This window comes from Equus asinus, chromosome 25 (genome assembly GCF_041296235.1).
Source record: "Equus asinus isolate D_3611 breed Donkey chromosome 25, EquAss-T2T_v2, whole genome shotgun sequence".
Taxonomy (NCBI): domain Eukaryota; kingdom Metazoa; phylum Chordata; class Mammalia; order Perissodactyla; family Equidae; genus Equus; species Equus asinus.
This window is the reverse complement of record NC_091814.1, coordinates 15,252,456-15,278,027: the sequence shown is the minus strand read 5'-3', so window position 1 is coordinate 15,278,027 and position 25,572 is coordinate 15,252,456. Positions and strand designations below refer to the sequence as shown.

At 43.9% G+C, this 25,572-nt stretch overlaps 3 protein-coding genes across 3 annotated transcripts; all 3 read left to right on the top strand.

Moving 5' to 3' along the window:
* Nucleotides 1-3,080: 3,080 nt before the first annotated feature.
* Nucleotides 3,081-4,393, top strand: LOC139042076 (small proline-rich protein 2E-like). Its single transcript, XM_070497816.1, has one exon. It carries the CDS (start codon nucleotides 3,836-3,838, stop codon nucleotides 3,995-3,997), a length of 162 nt encoding a protein of 53 aa, XP_070353917.1. The 5' UTR covers nucleotides 3,081-3,835; the 3' UTR covers nucleotides 3,998-4,393.
* Nucleotides 4,394-13,269: 8,876 nt separating this feature from the next.
* On the top strand, nucleotides 13,270-14,562 carry LOC139042071 (small proline-rich protein 2I-like). Its single transcript, XM_070497778.1, has one exon. The coding sequence runs from the start codon at nucleotides 13,978-13,980 to the stop codon at nucleotides 14,164-14,166; it is 189 nt and encodes a 62-aa protein (XP_070353879.1). The 5' UTR covers nucleotides 13,270-13,977; the 3' UTR covers nucleotides 14,167-14,562.
* Nucleotides 14,563-23,450: 8,888 nt separating this feature from the next.
* LOC139042070 (small proline-rich protein 2I-like) lies at nucleotides 23,451-24,743 on the top strand. Its single transcript, XM_070497777.1, has one exon. The coding sequence runs from the start codon at nucleotides 24,159-24,161 to the stop codon at nucleotides 24,345-24,347; it is 189 nt and encodes a 62-aa protein (XP_070353878.1). The 5' UTR covers nucleotides 23,451-24,158; the 3' UTR covers nucleotides 24,348-24,743.
* The last annotated feature ends 829 nt before the right edge of the window (nucleotides 24,744-25,572 follow it).

Here is a 25,572-nt window from a genome sequence, read left to right as displayed (position 1 = left end):
ATCATGAAAGGATGTTGAATTTTGTCAAATGCCTTTTCTGCATCCATTGAGGTGATCATACGATTTTTATCTTTTGTTCTGTTAATGTGATATATCACATTTATTCATTTGTGTCTGAGGAGCTTTCCTTGCAACCCAGGAAACAATCCACATGGATCATGGTGTATGACCCCTTTGATGTGCTGTTGAATTCTGTTTGCCAGTATCCTGAAGTGGTAATGGAGATTGAGCCTTATACTCAGAAACAAAAGCAGAAGGCAGACATCCAAGGGGACTTGCAATTGTCATTTCTCTAAGAAGATCAGGAATATCTCAGCATGGTTAATTCGTGTCTCTTTATCTCTATTTCTCCTCTGTTGTGTTGTAGAATTGTGATTTGAAGGGACTATATTATTCAATGATATAAGACTTATAGTAGTACAATGTGAGATAAAACGTTGAGTCATGAGTTGGAGAAAATTTTCTTCTTTCATCTAATTTTTCTTATAGTAATGATTCACGGTAAAACCCTTAGCAAGTGAGGGACTGGGGATTTAGGATTGAACCTGGGCTTATCTGACTCTTAAAGTCCATAAAGGGAAGCTCTAGGTATGTAGATCAAAGATACACAGATAGATAGTTATATAGATAAATAGATAGATAGATAGATAGATAGATAGATAGACAGACAGATATGTGGTGTTTTGTGTTTGTGTATTCTGTGATCGATGTCTCAGGCTTCAGATGGTGAAACTTGGGAGAAATTGATCGTTAGATGCCGTTCTTTGTCTTGTGGCAGCTCTTGATGTATCTGATCTTGAGGAACTCTGAGTGTGTCTGTTCACCTCTGCAAAATGAAAAGTGACTCCTGCCTGACTTGTTCCGGGCACCAGAGCCGCCATGTCTTTGCTGCCTGCACGGTGATGATTCACAGCCTTTATGAGGGTTGTCCTCAGTGGGAGACTTTCCAGATGCAACCGAGAGTGGATTATCTGAAACTGGAATCCCATTTGAGCAGCTAATTCTCAAATTTTGGATGGCCGAAATCAGACATTTCTCTGAGGATTGACGTTCAGGTGGGGTGTGAGGTTATGGGGCGTGGTAAGTGACCTGCTGAGGAAAGGCTCTTCTCTTGGCTCCCTGAAAAAGTCTAGGTGAGCCATTTGGTGATGACACTGTTTTCAGTCACATGACCTGAAAGTGCTGAAGTGATGGTTCTGTCCTGCCAGGTCACGGCTGAATGTCAACCTTGGTCAAAAGCTCTTCCTTACTGACAGGAACAATGACAGTTCTGGGAACCTAACCTGTTCAACTGAGGGGGTGTGATGCTAGATTGACTTAGGGATCCTTCACGTTCCGTGGCTCCGCAGCTGAGTGTTTCACAAGTTTCGAGCGTCTCCTCTTCCTCCTCCTCCTCATTTTCCGTTTCCCAGTATAAGTCCACATTTCTTGGAAAGCTTCCTGACAATTTGGCCAAGACAATGAGCCTTGAGTCACGTCACTTTAAATGTTGAATGCACAGCATTTAGTCATCCCCAATGACTGCATGAAGATTTAGCAAAGATGTGAAATGGCGACCCACTAAATGCGTTGATCTCATCTCCTGAGTGATGGATATGTCCCAAAGGGGATGGGTAAGAGAGACGTTGAAGCGACTCAAGTGCCCTGCAACTTACGAATGCATAAAGAAGATGTGGTATATATATATGTATATATATGTCGCATATATACATGTATATATGTATAGAAACACACACACACTGGCACACACAATGGAATACTACTCACCCACAAAAAAACCCAAAATCGTGTCATTTGCAACAACATGGATCTACCTTGAATGTTTGATGTTAAGTGACATAGGCCAGACAGAGCAAGACAAATACTGCATGATTTCACTCACATAGGGAAGATACGCAAACACACGGATAAAGAGGACAGATTAGTGGTTACCAGAGGGGAAGGGGCTTGGGGGCTGAGTGAAAGAGGTAAAGGGTCACATATGGATGGCAATGGATAAAAGCCAGAGTAGTGGCGGTGAGCACGATGCAGCCTATACAGAAAGTGATAAATAATAAGGTATGCTGGAAATGACCCAATGTTATAAACCATTATGGTCTCAGTAAAACAATTAGAAAAAGGAGAGGTATACACTGTGGAGGTGAGAGGATAATGTGGCAAGATGAGGGGTCCAGAGGGCTTAAGGAAAAGACAGAGAAACAGCATGCAAATATACTTAAAAAATCATTGTTTTAAAGCCCTAAATCCTGTTTGGAAAGAGAGTGTGAGAAAGCAAATATAGAGGATCAGCCTAAGTCCCTATTTTCTCCTGCTCTTCAGATATTAGTGCTCTGACCCTCTGAATGATGCTAGGTGATGCCGTGGTCCCTGTGGATTCCATGAGGCCCACTTTGGTACAGATATATAAAGGCGGCAGTTTTATGCCCTCAAATTGCAGGAGCAAAGCAGTGAACACAGCATTCTGGAGGTCACCATTTGATTGACCGTTTCTAGGGTTTTTTTTATGGGATGGCTATTGTGCCAATCTGCTGCCTTATCTCAGTCCCTTTTAGAAGAAGAAAAGGAGAGAAGATGAGCAAGCCATGGATCCGAGGGAAATACAGTAAAGGAAGGACTTGGGTTGAAGAGAAAGCTGTCACCTGCTAGTCAGGCTCTTTTCAACCCAGCACATACAGCAAGATGGCAACCATCCAAAGTGGAACCGAGCAGGCAGTTCTATGACTCAGGGAAGGTGGAAGATAGGAGGGGTCTTCTTCCCCAATCAAGAGAGAGGGCCTTGGACCACCAGTTGGGGAATCGCCTAAGTCTCCCCCTGCCGTAAGTCCCCGACACTGAGAGCTAAGGCCGGACCTTGTGAGTCATGAGCACCTAATCCAGAGAGGAGATCCTGGTTCAGGAGATTTCCTGTTTCCAGTGTCCCTGTCAGGCCAGTTCTGGATGGGTTTGCATTTTGTTTGGGAAATTCCGGGGCAGGCCAGTTTTTGGCAGTTGCACTTCGCTCTGGGCTGGGCGTCAAGCCCTATAAAGAGGTGCTCTGCTGCACGACTGTCATCCTCCTGGTACTCGAGTCCCAACCTCCTTTGGAGAACGTGGTGAGTGTGATTTGTTCCGTTGATCTGTTTTGTGGTGCTCTCAGATGTTGAATTTAGTGTGCAGACAGCAAGTTTGTTGAGTCCATAGGTATGATGGTGGGTTTGATGCTACTTAGGTGATGGAAGCTTAGCCTTGAGGCACAATGATATCCTGTCTTGATTCATGTTTCGGTAGCTTGTTTGAGGTCGTGTATGGAAAAGCAATTCACAGGAAAGGTTTGAGATGAAGAAGAGGAAAGACCAAAGTATTTTTCTCTCTGCTCTGTCTCTTTGATTTCCCTTTCCTCCCGCTGGGGTTTCCGAGGCTTAGTAGGTGTGAGGCCCTTGCATTTTTCCTGCTGGCCGTTTGCTCTGTACCTAAGTCAACCTATGGGGACTTCGGAAGAGATCCCGATGATAGTAATTGCTTGCGAGTTTTCCCAGGATTTCAGAACTTCTGATGGCCTTTCATGAAGATGATATTTTCCCACAGAAAACATGACTTGGTTCTTGCAGAGATATTTCCTTTGAAAAAATGATATGAGCAAAGAGAGGATTTTCTCAGGACTGATGAGGCAGTTGGCTAAAGAGGAAGCAGGGTGGTGGAAGGCGCAAAAGAGGGAGTTGAGAGATGAAAGCCCAATCTTGGAAATGGGAGAGGGAACATCTCCCGCTATTCTATCAGCCGCGGTTTCTCTCTCTGGAGGAGTCCCTTCTTGCGAACACTGTCTCTAATTTCTTTCAGCTCCGAAGACTCCAGAAAGATGTCTTCTCAACAGCAGCAGTGCAAGCAGCCCTGCCAGCCCCCTCCTGTGTGCCCACCTAAGTGCCCAGAGCCGTGCCCACCCCCACAGAGGCAGCAGAAATGCCCTCCTGTGCAACCTCCTCCACCATGCCAGCAGAAGTGCCCGCCCAAGAGCAAGTAACAGCTTCAGCAGCATCAGGATCTGGAAAAGAGAAGGACCATTGGCTCGCCTGCTTCCACAGCTCCACCTTCACCTTCTCTTCCGAGCCTATCATGGTGGCAGAAGCGGCTCCTCCACCCTTCAGCCTGTAAAATGCCTGTGTGACTCCTGACAGCAAAAGGGTTCCTTCCTGAGGCTGTCACACTGCTCCTCTCCAGGAGGTAGCCGAGGAAGGGCATCCTCAGCTGTGCCAGCATCCCAGAGCTTCAGGAGGAAGAGCAGCAGCTCTCTTCCTGGGTGCCAGCAGGGGATGCTCTTGATGTCTTCTGTGTCTGTCTGTCCCCTGGGCAGGCGTTTGTATCACCTGGCAATTGTTCCTTTTCTTCCATTTCCTGAATAAAGTGCCATTTTGTGGGATGGGATATTGTCTTTCTTTGAAAACCTGCTTGTCAGCAATATCCTCTCACCCTTTTGGGTTTCTTTCTATCCTTCTTTGTCCCAAGCCTCAGGTCTCACATTCAGTGTTCTCTGAATTTTGGAGCGCTACCTAACATTCTTTCAATCTCATGTCAAATCCAGGTTATTTCCCTTAATTACTGCCTGATTGATTTTAGGAACAAAGTGTTTAATTCCTCAAGATTTCAATCTCTCTGCTACAAATTGGGGTAAATCCTATTTACATTACCCACTTTTCTCAGGCATGAGATTGAATGGTAATTTAGTTGTCAGAATGCCTGGCACATCTTAGCCCTCGGTAAGGCATCAGATCGTCCTTGTGTCCATCCTCATCATCAACAACCTCGTGACCACCCTCACCCTCACCACAACCTCCACGTTTGCTGCAGCTGCAACGTGCAAGTGTAAGATGCAGAACCAGGATAGGAAACAAGAAGATTCTTAAACTTTATGACTCTGTCGTATTCCGCTGTTCTCTTTCTTTTCTGATTCACTTTATTTTTTACGTGATGTTGCAGATGAAGAGCTTTTCGGGAGTAGCGGAGTCTTCTGCATAAAATCATGGTAGTTCTGAACTCGTGGGGAGCCCAGAAGGAAGAGAAGTAATAAGGCTCCCTACAAGGGAAATCGCTGCCTCCTCTCCCCGTGAAGCCCCTGCTCTTCTTCCTCCAACAACGCACCAAACTTCAGGGTCATGTCATGTATTCTCACCTCCAAAACTCCTTTCTTGGATGCTCTGACCCCATGTTTGAAGAATATTGGGGTTTACATGGTTGCTTAGATTTACGAAATTACTGTTGCCATGCAGCTTCTTTTTGAAGTGCTGAGCCTACTAGGCAGGTCATCTGTGGAAGGAGAGATATGTTCTGTAAATATCCTTTCTGTGTTCCTAAGTGTCCGCAGACTTTAGCGTTAGTTGAAATCACACACACACACACACACACACACACACACACACACACACACACCCCTTTGCCGTTGAGAAATACAGAATTACTTTCAAAACAACAAAGTCTTCCTATTAAATCATAGTGTGCTTTGTCCTATTGAATCTTAAGAAGGTCTTCCTCTCGGTCCATTCTCCACTCCAAAGCTCGAAGTAACAGACTCCAAGAGGATGGAGCTGCAGATGGAAGGAGAGTCCCAGATTACTGCTCAGCCTGCATCAGATTGCGACATGAATGAAAATTAACCCTGTTATTTGAGGTGGTTTCTACTGTAGCTGGCGTTATTTGTTCTCATAGAGAAATGGGTTGTAGGGGAGTGCTACCCCAACAAACCTCCACTCTGTGGCCTATACTGTGGAGTCTGCATGTGCTTGGCAAGGAAGCAGGTACTGGAAAGTTTAAAAATGTTCTTAATATCAAATATGTAAATATGATAGATGTTCGTCAATGGCAAACGTTTGCTGAAATGGCATCTTGATAGCGCGTCTAACTGTTGGTTATTTGTATTGTCCAACAGGGTATTTCACCGGGCTTACATTCAGGAAATCCTTGCTTAGTTTGCAAGCCAAATATGAAAAGAAAAGAATAGAGCCCAGAAATTCGAAGTCTGGTGGAATTAGAAGAGTGAGTGTTCGTGAGCCCCAACGAGTGAGAGATGAGAGGAGAAACGGTTTTGAACTTGAAGTTCACTCTCAGTTGACTGGAACAACACAGAAAAGACGTAGACGTGTGTAATCTTTCCCCCTGTCGTGCTGGATAGTCTCAGGCAGCTCCATTCGGTTCCGAGAAAGGCAGTAAAATCAAGCAGACCTGAGAATGACTTCTAGGAAAGGGCCTGAGTGTGGTTACTAGACCACAGAAACGACCGGAGGAATGACAGGTATCACATTCCTAGTAAGTTTTTGGGGGAATTGATGACTACACAAACTGTGAGCCGAGACTCAAAAGACTTTGATTTTTCAAAAAGAATACAACTCTCCAATCCCCCTCTCCCGCTTTCCACCCCACCCATTTCTGACATGCTCAACAGAGGTAACAAGAAAGAATTACCTCTGGGAGGTGAACAAAGGGGCCAGAGGATGCTGGATGAGGGATTCTCTCCCAGAGAATTGGATCAGAACATGATCAAGGCAAGGAGGAGAAGGAATGGTGAGGTTCCCCAACTTAATTTCCCCTTTGTATGATAGTTGTTCTCTTTCGTCTTTCCCACAGCTTTCTCAGGTTATAATGCACAGATGAAATTGCATATATTGAAGTTGTACGAAGTGATAATTTGACATATGCGTACTTCGTGAAATGATTGCCACAATCAGGTTAATTAACACATTCCTCAGCTCACGCATTTACCAGTTGTGTGTGTGTGTATTCGCATGCTTGCGAGTGATGAGAGCTCTTAAGGTGTACTCTCTTATCAAATATCAAGTGTCCAGAACAGAATTATTAACCACAGCCACCAGGCATTACAACACACCCCCGGGGCTTATTTATCTCAACACTCAATACTTGTACCTTTTGACCAACATCTCTGCGTCTCCCTTACCACTCAGGTCCCCTCAGCCACCATTCTACTCTCTGTTTCCATGAGTTCAGCTCTTGTAGATTCTCCAAATAAGCGGTATCAGTCAGCATTTGTCTTTCTCTGTCTGGTTAATTTCTCTCTGCATAATGTCATCTAGTTTCACCCATGTTGTTACTAATGGCAATATTTCACTTTTCTCCATGGCTTGGGAGTATCCCGTTATATACGTGTATATATTTATGCACAAGTATAGGCACCCACACCCACACACACATTGTCTATTTCCATGCATCTGTCCATGGACACTTAGCTTGTCTGCATATCTTGGCTGTATGAAAATTGCTGCAATGAACACGGGAGTGCCGATGTCTTATCTAGGTACAGTTTCATCTCCTTCGGATACATGCCCCAAAGTTGGATTGCTGGATGATATGGTAGTTCTGTTTGTACTTTGTTGAGGAACTTCCACACTGTTTTCCATAGTGGATGGTCCAATTTGCATTCACCTCCACCGTGTACAAGGTTCCCTTTCTCCACATCCTTGTCAGCACTTGTTATTTGTTGTGTTTTGATAATGGTCATTCTAATAAGTATGAGCCGATGTCTCGCTGTGGTTTTGACTTGCGCTTCCCTGATGATCAGCAATGTTAAGCACCTTTTCATGCACCTGTTGACCATTTGTATGTCTTTGGGAAAATATCTGTTGAGGTCCTTTGCCTCTTATTTACTAACATTATTTGATTTTTCTTTTTTCTTTTTTTTTTTTTTTGCTATTGACTTGTATAAGTTCCTCACAGACTTTGGACATTAACCCTTATCAGACATAAAGTTTTCAAATATTTACCCCCTCCTGTAGATTGCCCATTCATCTTGTTGATGGCTTCCTTTGCTGTGCAGGAGCCTTTAATTTCTATTCTATCCAGTTTCATTGAGATAGTTATGACACATAACACTGTGCCAGTATGAGATTTCCAATATAATGATCTGATACATGTGTATATTGTGAAATGATTGACACAATAAAGTGAGTTTTCACATCCATTACCTCACATAGTTACGGCTATTTGCATGTGTGGTGAAAACCTTGAATATCTACTCTCTTAGTAACTTTCAGATTTACAACACAGCGTTGCTAACCAGGATCAACATGCTGTCCAGTACATTCCTATGGCTTATTCATCTTGAAACTGGAAATCTGTACCCTTTGACCACTTTCACCCATTTACCATGTTTCCTTACACACCCACCCCAACCCCTGCCGTGCTCTCCTTGGAAACCACCAATCCACTCCTCAGTTCTCTGAGTAGTTTTTGTTTTAGATTCAACATGTAAGTGACATCACACATGATTTGTTTTTCCCATCTGACAAATTTCACTCAGCAAATGCCCTCCAGGTTCATCCTTGTTGTCACACATGGTAGGATTTCCTTATTTGTCATGACGGAACAATATGCCATTATATCTATCAATCAATCCACCTGTCGTTCTATCTATCTAGCTATCATCCATCTATCTTTGTATCGCATTTTCTTTATCCTGTCCTCCACTAATGGACGCTGAGGTTGTTTCCATGTCTTGGCTCTTGTGAGTAATGCTGCTGTGCACCCAAGAGTGCAGATACTCTTCGACGTGGTGGTTTCCTTTCCTTCAGATAGACAGCCAGAAGTGGGTTTGCTGGATGCTATGGGCGTTCTGTTTATTGTTTTTTGAGGAACCTCCATACTGTTTTCCATAGTGGTCGTACCAAGTTGCAGTCTCACCAACAATGTACAAGAGTCCCCTCTTCTACTCATCCTCACCGACACTTGTTGTCTCTTACCTTTCTCAGAATAGCCACTCTGATGGTGTGAGGTGCTTTCTCATGGTGGTTTTGATTTGCATTGCTCTGGTAATTAGTGAGGTGCAGCCCCTTTTCCTTGCTATTGAGCTGTGTAAGTTCCATGCATATTCTGGAAACTAACCTCTGATGGGATCGTGGTTTGCAAATATTTTCTCCCAACTTGCAGGCTGCGTCTTCATAATGTTAATCGTTTCTTTTGCTGTGCAGAAGCTCTTCTGTGTGTTTAATTTTACTTGTTTATCTTTTAATTCTTAGTTTTGTCGATTGTCCTTTTGGTGTCCTATCTATAACATCATTGCCAAGACAAATGTGAAGGGATTTCCCCAGTTTTCTTCTAGGAGTTTTATGATTTCAGGTGCTAACATTTAAATCTTTAATCCCTTTGGAGTTAATTTTTGGGAATGCTGTAAGGTAGGGGGTCCAGCTGTGCTCTTTTGCATGCAGCTGTCCCGTTTAGTCAACGATCATCCTTTCCCCATTCAATGTGCTGGGTCCCCTGGTCAAAGGTTAGTTGGCTGTATATGCTTGCTTTGTGCCTGGTCTCTCTATTATGTTCGGGTGGTCCACCGTCTGTTTTTACGCCAGTACCATCCGTTTTGATTACCACAGCTTTGTAATATAATTTGAAATCAGGAAGTGTGATGCCGCTAGCTATGTTCCTCTTTCTCATGATTCCTTTGGCTTTTTGATGTCTTCTGTGGTTCCATACGAATTTTAGGATTGTTTTTTTCTATTTTTGTGATAAACGTCAACGGAAGTTATAGGGATTGCATTGACCCTGTAGATTACTTGGGGCAGTATGAACATTTTAACAATGTTAAATCTTCCAGTCTTTGAACACTGGAGATCTTCCTATTTATCTGAGTCTTCCTCAATTGCTTTCATCCTGTCTTACCGTGTTCAAGGTCCAGGTCTTTCACGTCCCTGATTAAATTTATCCCTAAATATTTTGTTTTTGATGGCATTGTGAATGGGATTACTCTTAGTTTCCCTTTAATAGCTTCTTGTAAGTGTAGAGAAACACCACTCGCTTTTGTATATTGAGTTTGTAACTTTCCTGTCAAGTTGTTTATTAGTTCTGAGAGGTTCTTGGTGAGTTCCTCGGGTTTTCTATGAGATTTACATAAGAGACATGTAAGTTATGCGATCAGCAGGCTGAGACCATTTTCCTTTTCATTGCCAATTAGATCTTTTCATTACTTTTTCTTGCCTAATTGCTCTGTCTAGGACTTTCAGTACTATGTTGAAGAGTGGGGAGAGTGGGCACCCTTGAGTTGTTCCTAATCCTAAATGGAAAGCTTTCTGATTTCACCATCGGGCATGCTATTATCTGTGGGCTTGTCCAATATGGCCTTTGTTATGTTGAGGTACGGTCCGTAGCTATGTAATTCGTGGAGAGTTCCTATCATGAAAGGATGTTGAATTTTGTCAAATGCCTTTTCTGCATCCATTGAGGTGATCATACGATTTTTATCTTTTGTTCTGTTAATGTGATATATCACATTTATTCATTTGTGTCTGAGGAGCTTTCCTTGCAACCCAGGAAACAATCCACATGGATCATGGTGTATGACCCCTTTGATGTGCTGTTGAATTCTGTTTGCCAGTATCCTGAAGTGGTAATGGAGATTGAGCCTTATACTCAGAAACAAAAGCAGAAGGCAGACATCCAAGGGGACTTGCAATTGTCATTTCTCTAAGAAGATCAGGAATATCTCAGCATGGTTAATTCGTGTCTCTTTATCTCTATTTCTCCTCTGTTGTGTTGTAGAATTGTGATTTGAAGGGACTATATTATTCAATGATATAAGACTTATAGTAGTACAATGTGAGATAAAACGTTGAGTCATGAGTTGGAGAAAATTTTCTTCTTTCATCTAATTTTTCTTATAGTAATGATTCACGGTAAAACCCTTAGCAAGTGAGGGACTGGGGATTTAGGATTGAACCTGGGCTTATCTGACTCTTAAAGTCCATAAAGGGAAGCTCTAGGTATGTAGATCAAAGATACACAGATAGATAGTTATATAGATAAATAGATAGATAGATAGATAGATAGATAGATAGACAGACAGATATGTGGTGTTTTGTGTTTGTGTATTCTGTGATCGATGTCTCAGGCTTCAGATGGTGAAACTTGGGAGAAATTGATCGTTAGATGCCGTTCTTTGTCTTGTGGCAGCTCTTGATGTATCTGATCTTGAGGAACTCTGAGTGTGTCTGTTCACCTCTGCAAAATGAAAAGTGACTCCTGCCTGACTTGTTCCGGGCACCAGAGCCGCCATGTCTTTGCTGCCTGCACGGTGATGATTCACAGCCTTTATGAGGGTTGTCCTCAGTGGGAGACTTTCCAGATGCAACCGAGAGTGGATTATCTGAAACTGGAATCCCATTTGAGCAGCTAATTCTCAAATTTTGGATGGCCGAAATCAGACATTTCTCTGAGGATTGACGTTCAGGTGGGGTGTGAGGTTATGGGGCGTGGTAAGTGACCTGCTGAGGAAAGGCTCTTCTCTTGGCTCCCTGAAAAAGTCTAGGTGAGCCATTTGGTGATGACACTGTTTTCAGTCACATGACCTGAAAGTGCTGAAGTGATGGTTCTGTCCTGCCAGGTCACGGCTGAATGTCAACCTTGGTCAAAAGCTCTTCCTTACTGACAGGAACAATGACAGTTCTGGGAACCTAACCTGTTCAACTGAGGGGGTGTGATGCTAGATTGACTTAGGGATCCTTCACGTTCCGTGGCTCCGCAGCTGAGTGTTTCACAAGTTTCGAGCGTCTCCTCTTCCTCCTCCTCCTCATTTTCCGTTTCCCAGTATAAGTCCACATTTCTTGGAAAGCTTCCTGACAATTTGGCCAAGACAATGAGCCTTGAGTCACGTCACTTTAAATGTTGAATGCACAGCATTTAGTCATCCCCAATGACTGCATGAAGATTTAGCAAAGATGTGAAATGGCGACCCACTAAATGCGTTGATCTCATCTCCTGAGTGATGGATATGTCCCAAAGGGGATGGGTAAGAGAGACGTTGAAGCGACTCAAGTGCCCTGCAACTTACGAATGCATAAAGAAGATGTGGTATATATATATGTATATATATGTCGCATATATACATGTATATATGTATAGAAACACACACACACTGGCACACACAATGGAATACTACTCACCCACAAAAAAACCCAAAATCGTGTCATTTGCAACAACATGGATCTACCTTGAATGTTTGATGTTAAGTGACATAGGCCAGACAGAGCAAGACAAATACTGCATGATTTCACTCACATAGGGAAGATACGCAAACACACGGATAAAGAGGACAGATTAGTGGTTACCAGAGGGGAAGGGGCTTGGGGGCTGAGTGAAAGAGGTAAAGGGTCACATATGGATGGCAATGGATAAAAGCCAGAGTAGTGGCGGTGAGCACGATGCAGCCTATACAGAAAGTGATAAATAATAAGGTATGCTGGAAATGACCCAATGTTATAAACCATTATGGTCTCAGTAAAACAATTAGAAAAAGGAGAGGTATACACTGTGGAGGTGAGAGGATAATGTGGCAAGATGAGGGGTCCAGAGGGCTTAAGGAAAAGACAGAGAAACAGCATGCAAATATACTTAAAAAATCATTGTTTTAAAGCCCTAAATCCTGTTTGGAAAGAGAGTGTGAGAAAGCAAATATAGAGGATCAGCCTAAGTCCCTATTTTCTCCTGCTCTTCAGATATTAGTGCTCTGACCCTCTGAATGATGCTAGGTGATGCCGTGGTCCCTGTGGATTCCATGAGGCCCACTTTGGTACAGATATATAAAGGCGGCAGTTTTATGCCCTCAAATTGCAGGAGCAAAGCAGTGAACACAGCATTCTGGAGGTCACCATTTGATTGACCGTTTCTAGGGTTTTTTTTATGGGATGGCTATTGTGCCAATCTGCTGCCTTATCTCAGTCCCTTTTAGAAGAAGAAAAGGAGAGAAGATGAGCAAGCCATGGATCCGAGGGAAATACAGTAAAGGAAGGACTTGGGTTGAAGAGAAAGCTGTCACCTGCTAGTCAGGCTCTTTTCAACCCAGCACATACAGCAAGATGGCAACCATCCAAAGTGGAACCGAGCAGGCAGTTCTATGACTCAGGGAAGGTGGAAGATAGGAGGGGTCTTCTTCCCCAATCAAGAGAGAGGGCCTTGGACCACCAGTTGGGGAATCGCCTAAGTCTCCCCCTGCCGTAAGTCCCCGACACTGAGAGCTAAGGCCGGACCTTGTGAGTCATGAGCACCTAATCCAGAGAGGAGATCCTGGTTCAGGAGATTTCCTGTTTCCAGTGTCCCTGTCAGGCCAGTTCTGGATGGGTTTGCATTTTGTTTGGGAAATTCCGGGGCAGGCCAGTTTTTGGCAGTTGCACTTCGCTCTGGGCTGGGCGTCAAGCCCTATAAAGAGGTGCTCTGCTGCACGACTGTCATCCTCCTGGTACTCGAGTCCCAACCTCCTTTGGAGAACGTGGTGAGTGTGATTTGTTCCGTTGATCTGTTTTGTGGTGCTCTCAGATGTTGAATTTAGTGTGCAGACAGCAAGTTTGTTGAGTCCATAGGTATGATGGTGGGTTTGATGCTACTTAGGTGATGGAAGCTTAGCCTTGAGGCACAATGATATCCTGTCTTGATTCATGTTTCGGTAGCTTGTTTGAGGTCGTGTATGGAAAAGCAATTCACAGGAAAGGTTTGAGATGAAGAAGAGGAAAGACCAAAGTATTTTTCTCTCTGCTCTGTCTCTTTGATTTCCCTTTCCTCCCGCTGGGGTTTCCGAGGCTTAGTAGGTGTGAGGCCCTTGCATTTTTCCTGCTGGCCGTTTGCTCTGTACCTAAGTCAACCTATGGGGACTTCGGAAGAGATCCCGATGATAGTAATTGCTTGCGAGTTTTCCCAGGATTTCAGAACTTCTGATGGCCTTTCATGAAGATGATATTTTCCCACAGAAAACATGACTTGGTTCTTGCAGAGATATTTCCTTTGAAAAAATGATATGAGCAAAGAGAGGATTTTCTCAGGACTGATGAGGCAGTTGGCTAAAGAGGAAGCAGGGTGGTGGAAGGCGCAAAAGAGGGAGTTGAGAGATGAAAGCCCAATCTTGGAAATGGGAGAGGGAACATCTCCCGCTATTCTATCAGCCGCGGTTTCTCTCTCTGGAGGAGTCCCTTCTTGCGAACACTGTCTCTAATTTCTTTCAGCTCCGAAGACTCCAGAAAGATGTCTTCTCAACAGCAGCAGTGCAAGCAGCCCTGCCAGCCCCCTCCTGTGTGCCCACCTAAGTGCCCAGAGCCGTGCCCGCCCCCAAAATGCCCTGAGCCGTGCCCACCCCCACAGAGGCAGCAGAAATGCCCTCCTGTGCAACCTCCTCCACCATGCCAGCAGAAGTGCCCGCCCAAGAGCAAGTAACAGCTTCAGCAGCATCAGGATCTGGAAAAGAGAAGGACCATTGGCTCGCCTGCTTCCACAGCTCCACCTTCACCTTCTCTTCCGAGCCTATCATGGTGGCAGAAGCGGCTCCTCCACCCTTCAGCCTGTAAAATGCCCGTGTGACTCCTGACAGCAAAAGGGTTCCTTCCTGAGGCTGTCACACTGCTCCTCTCCAGGAGGTAGCCGAGGAAGGGCATCCTCAGCTGTGCCAGCATCCCAGAGCTTCAGGAGGAAGAGCAGCAGCTCTCTTCCTGGGTGCCAGCAGGGGATGCTCTTGATGTCTTCTGTGTCTGTCTGTCCCCTGGGCAGGCGTTTGTATCACCTGGCAATTGTTCCTTTTCTTCCATTTCCTGAATAAAGTGCCATTTTGTGGGATGGGATATTGTCTTTCTTTGAAAACCTGCTTGTCAGCAATATCCTCTCACCCTTTTGGGTTTCTTTCTATCCTTCTTTGTCCCAAGCCTCAGGTCTCACATTCAGTGTTCTCTGAATTTTGGAGCGCTACCTAACATTCTTTCAATCTCATGTCAAATCCAGGTTATTTCCCTTAATTACTGCCTGATTGATTTTAGGAACAAAGTGTTTAATTCCTCAAGATTTCAATCTCTCTGCTACAAATTGGGGTAAATCCTATTTACATTACCCACTTTTCTCAGGCATGAGATTGAATGGTAATTTAGTTGTCAGAATGCCTGGCACATCTTAGCCCTCGGTAAGGCATCAGATCGTCCTTGTGTCCATCCTCATCATCAACAACCTCGTGACCACCCTCACCCTCACCACAACCTCCACGTTTGCTGCAGCTGCAACGTGCAAGTGTAAGATGCAGAACCAGGATAGGAAACAAGAAGATTCTTAAACTTTATGACTCTGTCGTATTCCGCTGTTCTCTTTCTTTTCTGATTCACTTTATTTTTTACGTGATGTTGCAGATGAAGAGCTTTTCGGGAGTAGCGGAGTCTTCTGCATAAAATCATGGTAGTTCTGAACTCGTGGGGAGCCCAGAAGGAAGAGAAGTAATAAGGCTCCCTACAAGGGAAATCGCTGCCTCCTCTCCCCGTGAAGCCCCTGCTCTTCTTCCTCCAACAACGCACCAAACTTCAGGGTCATGTCATGTATTCTCACCTCCAAAACTCCTTTCTTGGATGCTCTGACCCCATGTTTGAAGAATATTGGGGTTTACATGGTTGCTTAGATTTACGAAATTACTGTTGCCATGCAGCTTCTTTTTGAAGTGCTGAGCCTACTAGGCAGGTCATCTGTGGAAGGAGAGATATGTTCTGTAAATATCCTTTCTGTGTTCCTAAGTGTCCGCAGACTTTAGCGTTAGTTGAAATCACACACACACACACACACACACACACACACACACACACACACACCCCTTTGCCGTTGAGAAATACAGAATTACTTTCAAAACAACAAAGTCTTCCTATTAAATCATAGTGTGCTTTGTCCTATTGAATCTTAAGAAGGTCTTCCTCTCGGTCCATTCTCCACTCCAAAGCTCGAAGTAACAGACTCCAAGAGGATGGAGCTGCAGATGGAAGGAGAGTCCCAGATTACTGCTCAGCCTGCATCAGATTGCGACATGAATGAAAATTAACCCTGTTATTTGAGGTGGTTTCTACTGTAGCTGGCGTTATTTGTTCTCATAGAGAAATGGGTTGTAGGGGAGTGCTACCCCAACAAACCTCCACTCTGTGGCCTATACTGTGGAGTCTGCATGTGCTTGGCAAGGAAGCAGGTACTGGAAAGTTTAAAAATGTTCTTAATATCAAATATGTAAATATGATAGATGTTCGTCAATGGCAAACGTTTGCTGAAATGGCATCTTGATAGCGCGTCTAACTGTTGGTTATTTGTATTGTCCAACAGGGTATTTCACCGGGCTTACATTCAGGAAATCCTTGCTTAGTTTGCAAGCCAAATATGAAAAGAAAAGAATAGAGCCCAGAAATTCGAAGTCTGGTGGAATTAGAAGAGTGAGTGTTCGTGAGCCCCAACGAGTGAGAGATGAGAGGAGAAACGGTTTTGAACTTGAAGTTCACGCTCAGTTGACTGGAACAACACAGAAAAGACGTAGACGTGTGTAATCTTTCCCCCTGTCGTGCTGGATAGTCTCAGGCAGCTCCATTCGGTTCCGAGAAAGGCAGTAAAATCAAGCAGACCTGAGAATGACTTCTAGGAAAGGGCCTGAGTGTGGTTACTAGACCACAGAAACGACCGGAGGAATGACAGGTATCACATTCCTAGTAAGTTTTTGGGGGAATTGATGACTACACAAACTGTGAGCCGAGACTCAAAAGACTTTGATTTTTCAAAAAGAATACAACTCTCCAATCCCCCTCTCCCGCTTTCCACCCCACCCATTTCTGACATGCTCAACAGAGGTAACAAGAAAGAATTACCTCTGGGAGGTGAACAAAGGGGCCAGAGGATGCTGGATGAGGGATTCTCTCCCAGAGAATTGGATCAGAACATGATCAAGGCAAGGAGGAGAAGGAATGGTGAGGTTCCCCAACTTAATTTCCCCTTTGTATGATAGTTGTTCTCTTTCATCTTTCCCACAGCTTTCTCAGGTTATAATGCACAGATGAAATTGCATATATTGAAGTTGTACGAAGTGATAATTTGACATATGCGTACTTCGTGAAATGATTGCCACAATCAGGTTAATTAACACATTCCTCAGCTCACGCATTTACCAGTTGTGTGTGTGTGTATTCGCATGCTTGCGAGTGATGAGAGCTCTTAAGGTGTACTCTCTTATCAAATATCAAGTGTCCAGAACAGAATTATTAACCACAGCCACCAGGCATTACAACACACCCCCGGGGCTTATTTATCTCAACACTCAATACTTGTACCTTTTGACCAACATCTCTGCGTCTCCCTTACCACTCAGGTCCCCTCAGCCACCATTCTACTCTCTGTTTCCATGAGTTCAGCTCTTGTAGATTCTCCAAATAAGCGGTATCAGTCAGCATTTGTCTTTCTCTGTCTGGTTAATTTCTCTCTGCATAATGTCATCTAGTTTCACCCATGTTGTTACTAATGGCAATATTTCACTTTTCTCCATGGCTTGGGAGTATCCCGTTATATACGTGTATATATTTATGCACAAGTATAGGCACCCACACCCACACACACATTGTCTATTTCCATGCATCTGTCCATGGACACTTAGCTTGTCTGCATATCTTGGCTGTATGAAAATTGCTGCAATGAACACGGGAGTGCCGATGTCTTATCTAGGTACAGTTTCATCTCCTTCGGATACATGCCCCAAAGTTGGATTGCTGGATGATATGGTAGTTCTGTTTGTACTTTGTTGAGGAACTTCCACACTGTTTTCCATAGTGGATGGTCCAATTTGCATTCACCTCCACCGTGTACAAGGTTCCCTTTCTCCACATCCTTGTCAGCACTTGTTATTTGTTGTGTTTTGATAATGGTCATTCTAATAAGTATGAGCCGATGTCTCGCTGTGGTTTTGACTTGCGCTTCCCTGATGATCAGCAATGTTAAGCACCTTTTCATGCACCTGTTGACCATTTGTATGTCTTTGGGAAAATATCTGTTGAGGTCCTTTGCCTCTTATTTACTAACATTATTTGATTTTTCTTTTTTCTTTTTTTTTTTTTTTGCTATTGACTTGTATAAGTTCCTCACAGACTTTGGACATTAACCCTTATCAGACATAAAGTTTTCAAATATTTACCCCCTCCTGTAGATTGCCCATTCATCTTGTTGATGGCTTCCTTTGCTGTGCAGGAGCCTTTAATTTCTATTCTATCCAGTTTCATTGAGATAGTTATGACACATAACACTGTGCCAGTATGAGATTTCCAATATAATGATCTGATACATGTGTATATTGTGAAATGATTGACACAATAAAGTGAGTTTTCACATCCATTACCTCACATAGTTACGGCTATTTGCATGTGTGGTGAAAACCTTGAATATCTACTCTCTTAGTAACTTTCAGATTTACAACACAGCGTTGCTAACCAGGATCAACATGCTGTCCAGTACATTCCTATGGCTTATTCATCTTGAAACTGGAAATCTGTACCCTTTGACCACTTTCACCCATTTACCATGTTTCCTTACACACCCACCCCAACCCCTGCCGTGCTCTCCTTGGAAACCACCAATCCACTCCTCAGTTCTCTGAGTAGTTTTTGTTTTAGATTCAACATGTAAGTGACATCACACATGATTTGTTTTTCCCATCTGACAAATTTCACTCAGCAAATGCCCTCCAGGTTCATCCTTGTTGTCACACATGGTAGGATTTCCTTATTTGTCATGACGGAACAATATGCCATTATATCTATCAATCAATCCACCTGTCGTTCTATCTATCTAGCTATCATCCATCTATCTTTGTATCGCATTTTCTTTATCCTGTCCTCCACTAATGGACGCTGAGGTTGTTTCCATGTCTTGGCTCTTGTGAGTAATGCTGCTGTGCACCCAAGAGTGCAGATACTCTTCGACGTGGTGGTTTCCTTTCCTTCAGATAGACAGCCAGAAGTGGGTTTGCTGGATGCTATGGGCGTTCTGTTTATTGTTTTTTGAGGAACCTCCATACTGTTTTCCATAGTGGTCGTACCAAGTTGCAGTCTCACCAACAATGTACAAGAGTCCCCTCTTCTACTCATCCTCACCGACACTTGTTGTCTCTTACCTTTCTCAGAATAGCCACTCTGATGGTGTGAGGTGCTTTCTCATGGTGGTTTTGATTTGCATTGCTCTGGTAATTAGTGAGGTGCAGCCCCTTTTCCTTGCTATTGAGCTGTGTAAGTTCCATGCATATTCTGGAAACTAACCTCTGATGGGATCGTGGTTTGCAAATATTTTCTCCCAACTTGCAGGCTGCGTCTTCATAATGTTAATCGTTTCTTTTGCTGTGCAGAAGCTCTTCTGTGTGTTTAATTTTACTTGTTTATCTTTTAATTCTTAGTTTTGTCGATTGTCCTTTTGGTGTCCTATCTATAACATCATTGCCAAGACAAATGTGAAGGGATTTCCCCAGTTTTCTTCTAGGAGTTTTATGATTTCAGGTGCTAACATTTAAATCTTTAATCCCTTTGGAGTTAATTTTTGGGAATGCTGTAAGGTAGGGGGTCCAGCTGTGCTCTTTTGCATGCAGCTGTCCCGTTTAGTCAACGATCATCCTTTCCCCATTCAATGTGCTGGGTCCCCTGGTCAAAGGTTAGTTGGCTGTATATGCTTGCTTTGTGCCTGGTCTCTCTATTATGTTCGGGTGGTCCACCGTCTGTTTTTACGCCAGTACCATCCGTTTTGATTACCACAGCTTTGTAATATAATTTGAAATCAGGAAGTGTGATGCCGCTAGCTATGTTCCTCTTTCTCATGATTCCTTTGGCTTTTTGATGTCTTCTGTGGTTCCATACGAATTTTAGGATTGTTTTTTTCTATTTTTGTGATAAACGTCAACGGAAGTTATAGGGATTGCATTGACCCTGTAGATTACTTGGGGCAGTATGAACATTTTAACAATGTTAAATCTTCCAGTCTTTGAACACTGGAGATCTTCCTATTTATCTGAGTCTTCCTCAATTGCTTTCATCCTGTCTTACCGTGTTCAAGGTCCAGGTCTTTCACGTCCCTGATTAAATTTATCCCTAAATATTTTGTTTTTGATGGCATTGTGAATGGGATTACTCTTAGTTTCCCTTTAATAGCTTCTTGTAAGTGTAGAGAAACACCACTCGCTTTTGTATATTGAGTTTGTAACTTTCCTGTCAAGTTGTTTATTAGTTCTGAGAGGTTCTTGGTGAGTTCCTCGGGTTTTCTATGAGATTTACATAAGAGACATGTAAGTTATGCGATCAGCAGGCTGAGACCATTTTCCTTTTCATTGCCAATTAGATCTTTTCATTACTTTTTCTTGCCTAATTGCTCTGTCTAGGACTTTCAGTACTATGTTGAAGAGTGGGGAGAGTGGGCACCCTTGAGTTGTTCCTAATCCTAAATGGAAAGCTTTCTGATTTCACCATCGGGCATGCTATTATCTGTGGGCTTGTCCAATATGGCCTTTGTTATGTTGAGGTACGGTCCGTAGCTATGTAATTCGTGGAGAGTTCCTATCATGAAAGGATGTTGAATTTTGTCAAATGCCTTTTCTGCATCCATTGAGGTGATCATACGATTTTTATCTTTTGTTCTGTTAATGTGATATATCACATTTATTCATTTGTGTCTGAGGAGCTTTCCTTGCAACCCAGGAAACAATCCACATGGATCATGGTGTATGACCCCTTTGATGTGCTGTTGAATTCTGTTTGCCAGTATCCTGAAGTGGTAATGGAGATTGAGCCTTATACTCAGAAACAAAAGCAGAAGGCAGACATCCAAGGGGACTTGCAATTGTCATTTCTCTAAGAAGATCAGGAATATCTCAGCATGGTTAATTCGTGTCTCTTTATCTCTATTTCTCCTCTGTTGTGTTGTAGAATTGTGATTTGAAGGGACTATATTATTCAATGATATAAGACTTATAGTAGTACAATGTGAGATAAAACGTTGAGTCATGAGTTGGAGAAAATTTTCTTCTTTCATCTAATTTTTCTTATAGTAATGATTCACGGTAAAACCCTTAGCAAGTGAGGGACTGGGGATTTAGGATTGAACCTGGGCTTATCTGACTCTTAAAGTCCATAAAGGGAAGCTCTAGGTATGTAGATCAAAGATACACAGATAGATAGTTATATAGATAAATAGATAGATAGATAGATAGATAGATAGATAGATAGATAGATAGACAGACAGATATGTGGTGTTTTGTGTTTGTGTATTCTGTGATCGATGTCTCAGGCTTCAGATGGTGAAACTTGGGAGAAATTGATCGTTAGATGCCGTTCTTTGTCTTGTGGCAGCTCTTGATGTATCTGATCTTGAGGAACTCTGAGTGTGTCTGTTCACCTCTGCAAAATGAAAAGTGACTCCTGCCTGACTTGTTCCGGGCACCAGAGCCGCCATGTCTTTGCTGCCTGCACGGTGATGATTCACAGCCTTTATGAGGGTTGTCCTCAGTGGGAGACTTTCCAGATGCAACCGAGAGTGGATTATCTGAAACTGGAATCCCATTTGAGCAGCTAATTCTCAAATTTTGGATGGCCGAAATCAGACATTTCTCTGAGGATTGACGTTCAGGTGGGGTGTGAGGTTATGGGGCGTGGTAAGTGACCTGCTGAGGAAAGGCTCTTCTCTTGGCTCCCTGAAAAAGTCTAGGTGAGCCATTTGGTGATGACACTGTTTTCAGTCACATGACCTGAAAGTGCTGAAGTGATGGTTCTGTCCTGCCAGGTCACGGCTGAATGTCAACCTTGGTCAAAAGCTCTTCCTTACTGACAGGAACAATGACAGTTCTGGGAACCTAACCTGTTCAACTGAGGGGGTGTGATGCTAGATTGACTTAGGGATCCTTCACGTTCCGTGGCTCCGCAGCTGAGTGTTTCACAAGTTTCGAGCGTCTCCTCTTCCTCCTCCTCCTCATTTTCCGTTTCCCAGTATAAGTCCACATTTCTTGGAAAGCTTCCTGACAATTTGGCCAAGACAATGAGCCTTGAGTCACGTCACTTTAAATGTTGAATGCACAGCATTTAGTCATCCCCAATGACTGCATGAAGATTTAGCAAAGATGTGAAATGGCGACCCACTAAATGCGTTGATCTCATCTCCTGAGTGATGGATATGTCCCAAAGGGGATGGGTAAGAGAGACGTTGAAGCGACTCAAGTGCCCTGCAACTTACGAATGCATAAAGAAGATGTGGTATATATATATGTATATATATGTCGCATATATACATGTATATATGTATAGAAACACACACACACTGGCACACACAATGGAATACTACTCACCCACAAAAAAACCCAAAATCGTGTCATTTGCAACAACATGGATCTACCTTGAATGTTTGATGTTAAGTGACATAGGCCAGACAGAGCAAGACAAATACTGCATGATTTCACTCACATAGGGAAGATACGCAAACACACGGATAAAGAGGACAGATTAGTGGTTACCAGAGGGGAAGGGGCTTGGGGGCTGAGTGAAAGAGGTAAAGGGTCACATATGGATGGCAATGGATAAAAGCCAGAGTAGTGGCGGTGAGCACGATGCAGCCTATACAGAAAGTGATAAATAATAAGGTATGCTGGAAATGACCCAATGTTATAAACCATTATGGTCTCAGTAAAACAATTAGAAAAAGGAGAGGTATACACTGTGGAGGTGAGAGGATAATGTGGCAAGATGAGGGGTCCAGAGGGCTTAAGGAAAAGACAGAGAAACAGCATGCAAATATACTTAAAAAATCATTGTTTTAAAGCCCTAAATCCTGTTTGGAAAGAGAGTGTGAGAAAGCAAATATAGAGGATCAGCCTAAGTCCCTATTTTCTCCTGCTCTTCAGATATTAGTGCTCTGACCCTCTGAATGATGCTAGGTGATGCCGTGGTCCCTGTGGATTCCATGAGGCCCACTTTGGTACAGATATATAAAGGCGGCAGTTTTATGCCCTCAAATTGCAGGAGCAAAGCAGTGAACACAGCATTCTGGAGGTCACCATTTGATTGACCGTTTCTAGGGTTTTTTTTATGGGATGGCTATTGTGCCAATCTGCTGCCTTATCTCAGTCCCTTTTAGAAGAAGAAAAGGAGAGAAGATGAGCAAGCCATGGATCCGAGGGAAATACAGTAAAGGAAGGACTTGGGTTGAAGAGAAAGCTGTCACCTGCTAGTCAGGCTCTTTTCAACCCAGCACATACAGCAAGATGGCAACCATCCAAAGTGGAACCGAGCAGGCAGTTCTATGACTCAGGGAAGGTGGAAGATAGGAGGGGTCTTCTTCCCCAATCAAGAGAGAGGGCCTTGGACCACCAGTTGGGGAATCGCCTAAGTCTCCCCCTGCCGTAAGTCCCCGACACTGAGAGCTAAGGCCGGACCTTGTGAGTCATGAGCACCTAATCCAGAGAGGAGATCCTGGTTCAGGAGATTTCCTGTTTCCAGTGTCCCTGTCAGGCCAGTTCTGGATGGGTTTGCATTTTGTTTGGGAAATTCCGGGGCAGGCCAGTTTTTGGCAGTTGCACTTCGCTCTGGGCTGGGCGTCAAGCCCTATAAAGAGGTGCTCTGCTGCACGACTGTCATCCTCCTGGTACTCGAGTCCCAACCTCCTTTGGAGAACGTGGTGAGTGTGATTTGTTCCGTTGATCTGTTTTGTGGTGCTCTCAGATGTTGAATTTAGTGTGCAGACAGCAAGTTTGTTGAGTCCATAGGTATGATGGTGGGTTTGATGCTACTTAGGTGATGGAAGCTTAGCCTTGAGGCACAATGATATCCTGTCTTGATTCATGTTTCGGTAGCTTGTTTGAGGTCGTGTATGGAAAAGCAATTCACAGGAAAGGTTTGAGATGAAGAAGAGGAAAGACCAAAGTATTTTTCTCTCTGCTCTGTCTCTTTGATTTCCCTTTCCTCCCGCTGGGGTTTCCGAGGCTTAGTAGGTGTGAGGCCCTTGCATTTTTCCTGCTGGCCGTTTGCTCTGTACCTAAGTCAACCTATGGGGACTTCGGAAGAGATCCCGATGATAGTAATTGCTTGCGAGTTTTCCCAGGATTTCAGAACTTCTGATGGCCTTTCATGAAGATGATATTTTCCCACAGAAAACATGACTTGGTTCTTGCAGAGATATTTCCTTTGAAAAAATGATATGAGCAAAGAGAGGATTTTCTCAGGACTGATGAGGCAGTTGGCTAAAGAGGAAGCAGGGTGGTGGAAGGCGCAAAAGAGGGAGTTGAGAGATGAAAGCCCAATCTTGGAAATGGGAGAGGGAACATCTCCCGCTATTCTATCAGCCGCGGTTTCTCTCTCTGGAGGAGTCCCTTCTTGCGAACACTGTCTCTAATTTCTTTCAGCTCCGAAGACTCCAGAAAGATGTCTTCTCAACAGCAGCAGTGCAAGCAGCCCTGCCAGCCCCCTCCTGTGTGCCCACCTAAGTGCCCAGAGCCGTGCCCGCCCCCAAAATGCCCTGAGCCGTGCCCACCCCCACAGAGGCAGCAGAAATGCCCTCCTGTGCAACCTCCTCCACCATGCCAGCAGAAGTGCCCGCCCAAGAGCAAGTAACAGCTTCAGCAGCATCAGGATCTGGAAAAGAGAAGGACCATTGGCTCGCCTGCTTCCACAGCTCCACCTTCACCTTCTCTTCCGAGCCTATCATGGTGGCAGAAGCGGCTCCTCCACCCTTCAGCCTGTAAAATGCCCGTGTGACTCCTGACAGCAAAAGGGTTCCTTCCTGAGGCTGTCACACTGCTCCTCTCCAGGAGGTAGCCGAGGAAGGGCATCCTCAGCTGTGCCAGCATCCCAGAGCTTCAGGAGGAAGAGCAGCAGCTCTCTTCCTGGGTGCCAGCAGGGGATGCTCTTGATGTCTTCTGTGTCTGTCTGTCCCCTGGGCAGGCGTTTGTATCACCTGGCAATTGTTCCTTTTCTTCCATTTCCTGAATAAAGTGCCATTTTGTGGGATGGGATATTGTCTTTCTTTGAAAACCTGCTTGTCAGCAATATCCTCTCACCCTTTTGGGTTTCTTTCTATCCTTCTTTGTCCCAAGCCTCAGGTCTCACATTCAGTGTTCTCTGAATTTTGGAGCGCTACCTAACATTCTTTCAATCTCATGTCAAATCCAGGTTATTTCCCTTAATTACTGCCTGATTGATTTTAGGAACAAAGTGTTTAATTCCTCAAGATTTCAATCTCTCTGCTACAAATTGGGGTAAATCCTATTTACATTACCCACTTTTCTCAGGCATGAGATTGAATGGTAATTTAGTTGTCAGAATGCCTGGCACATCTTAGCCCTCGGTAAGGCATCAGATCGTCCTTGTGTCCATCCTCATCATCAACAACCTCGTGACCACCCTCACCCTCACCACAACCTCCACGTTTGCTGCAGCTGCAACGTGCAAGTGTAAGATGCAGAACCAGGATAGGAAACAAGAAGATTCTTAAACTTTATGACTCTGTCGTATTCCGCTGTTCTCTTTCTTTTCTGATTCACTTTATTTTTTACGTGATGTTGCAGATGAAGAGCTTTTCGGGAGTAGCGGAGTCTTCTGCATAAAATCATGGTAGTTCTGAACTCGTGGGGAGCCCAGAAGGAAGAGAAGTAATAAGGCTCCCTACAAGGGAAATCGCTGCCTCCTCTCCCCGTGAAGCCCCTGCTCTTCTTCCTCCAACAACGCACCAAACTTCAGGGTCATGTCATGTATTCTCACCTCCAAAACTCCTTTCTTGGATGCTCTGACCCCATGTTTGAAGAATATTGGGGTTTACATGGTTGCTTAGATTTACGAA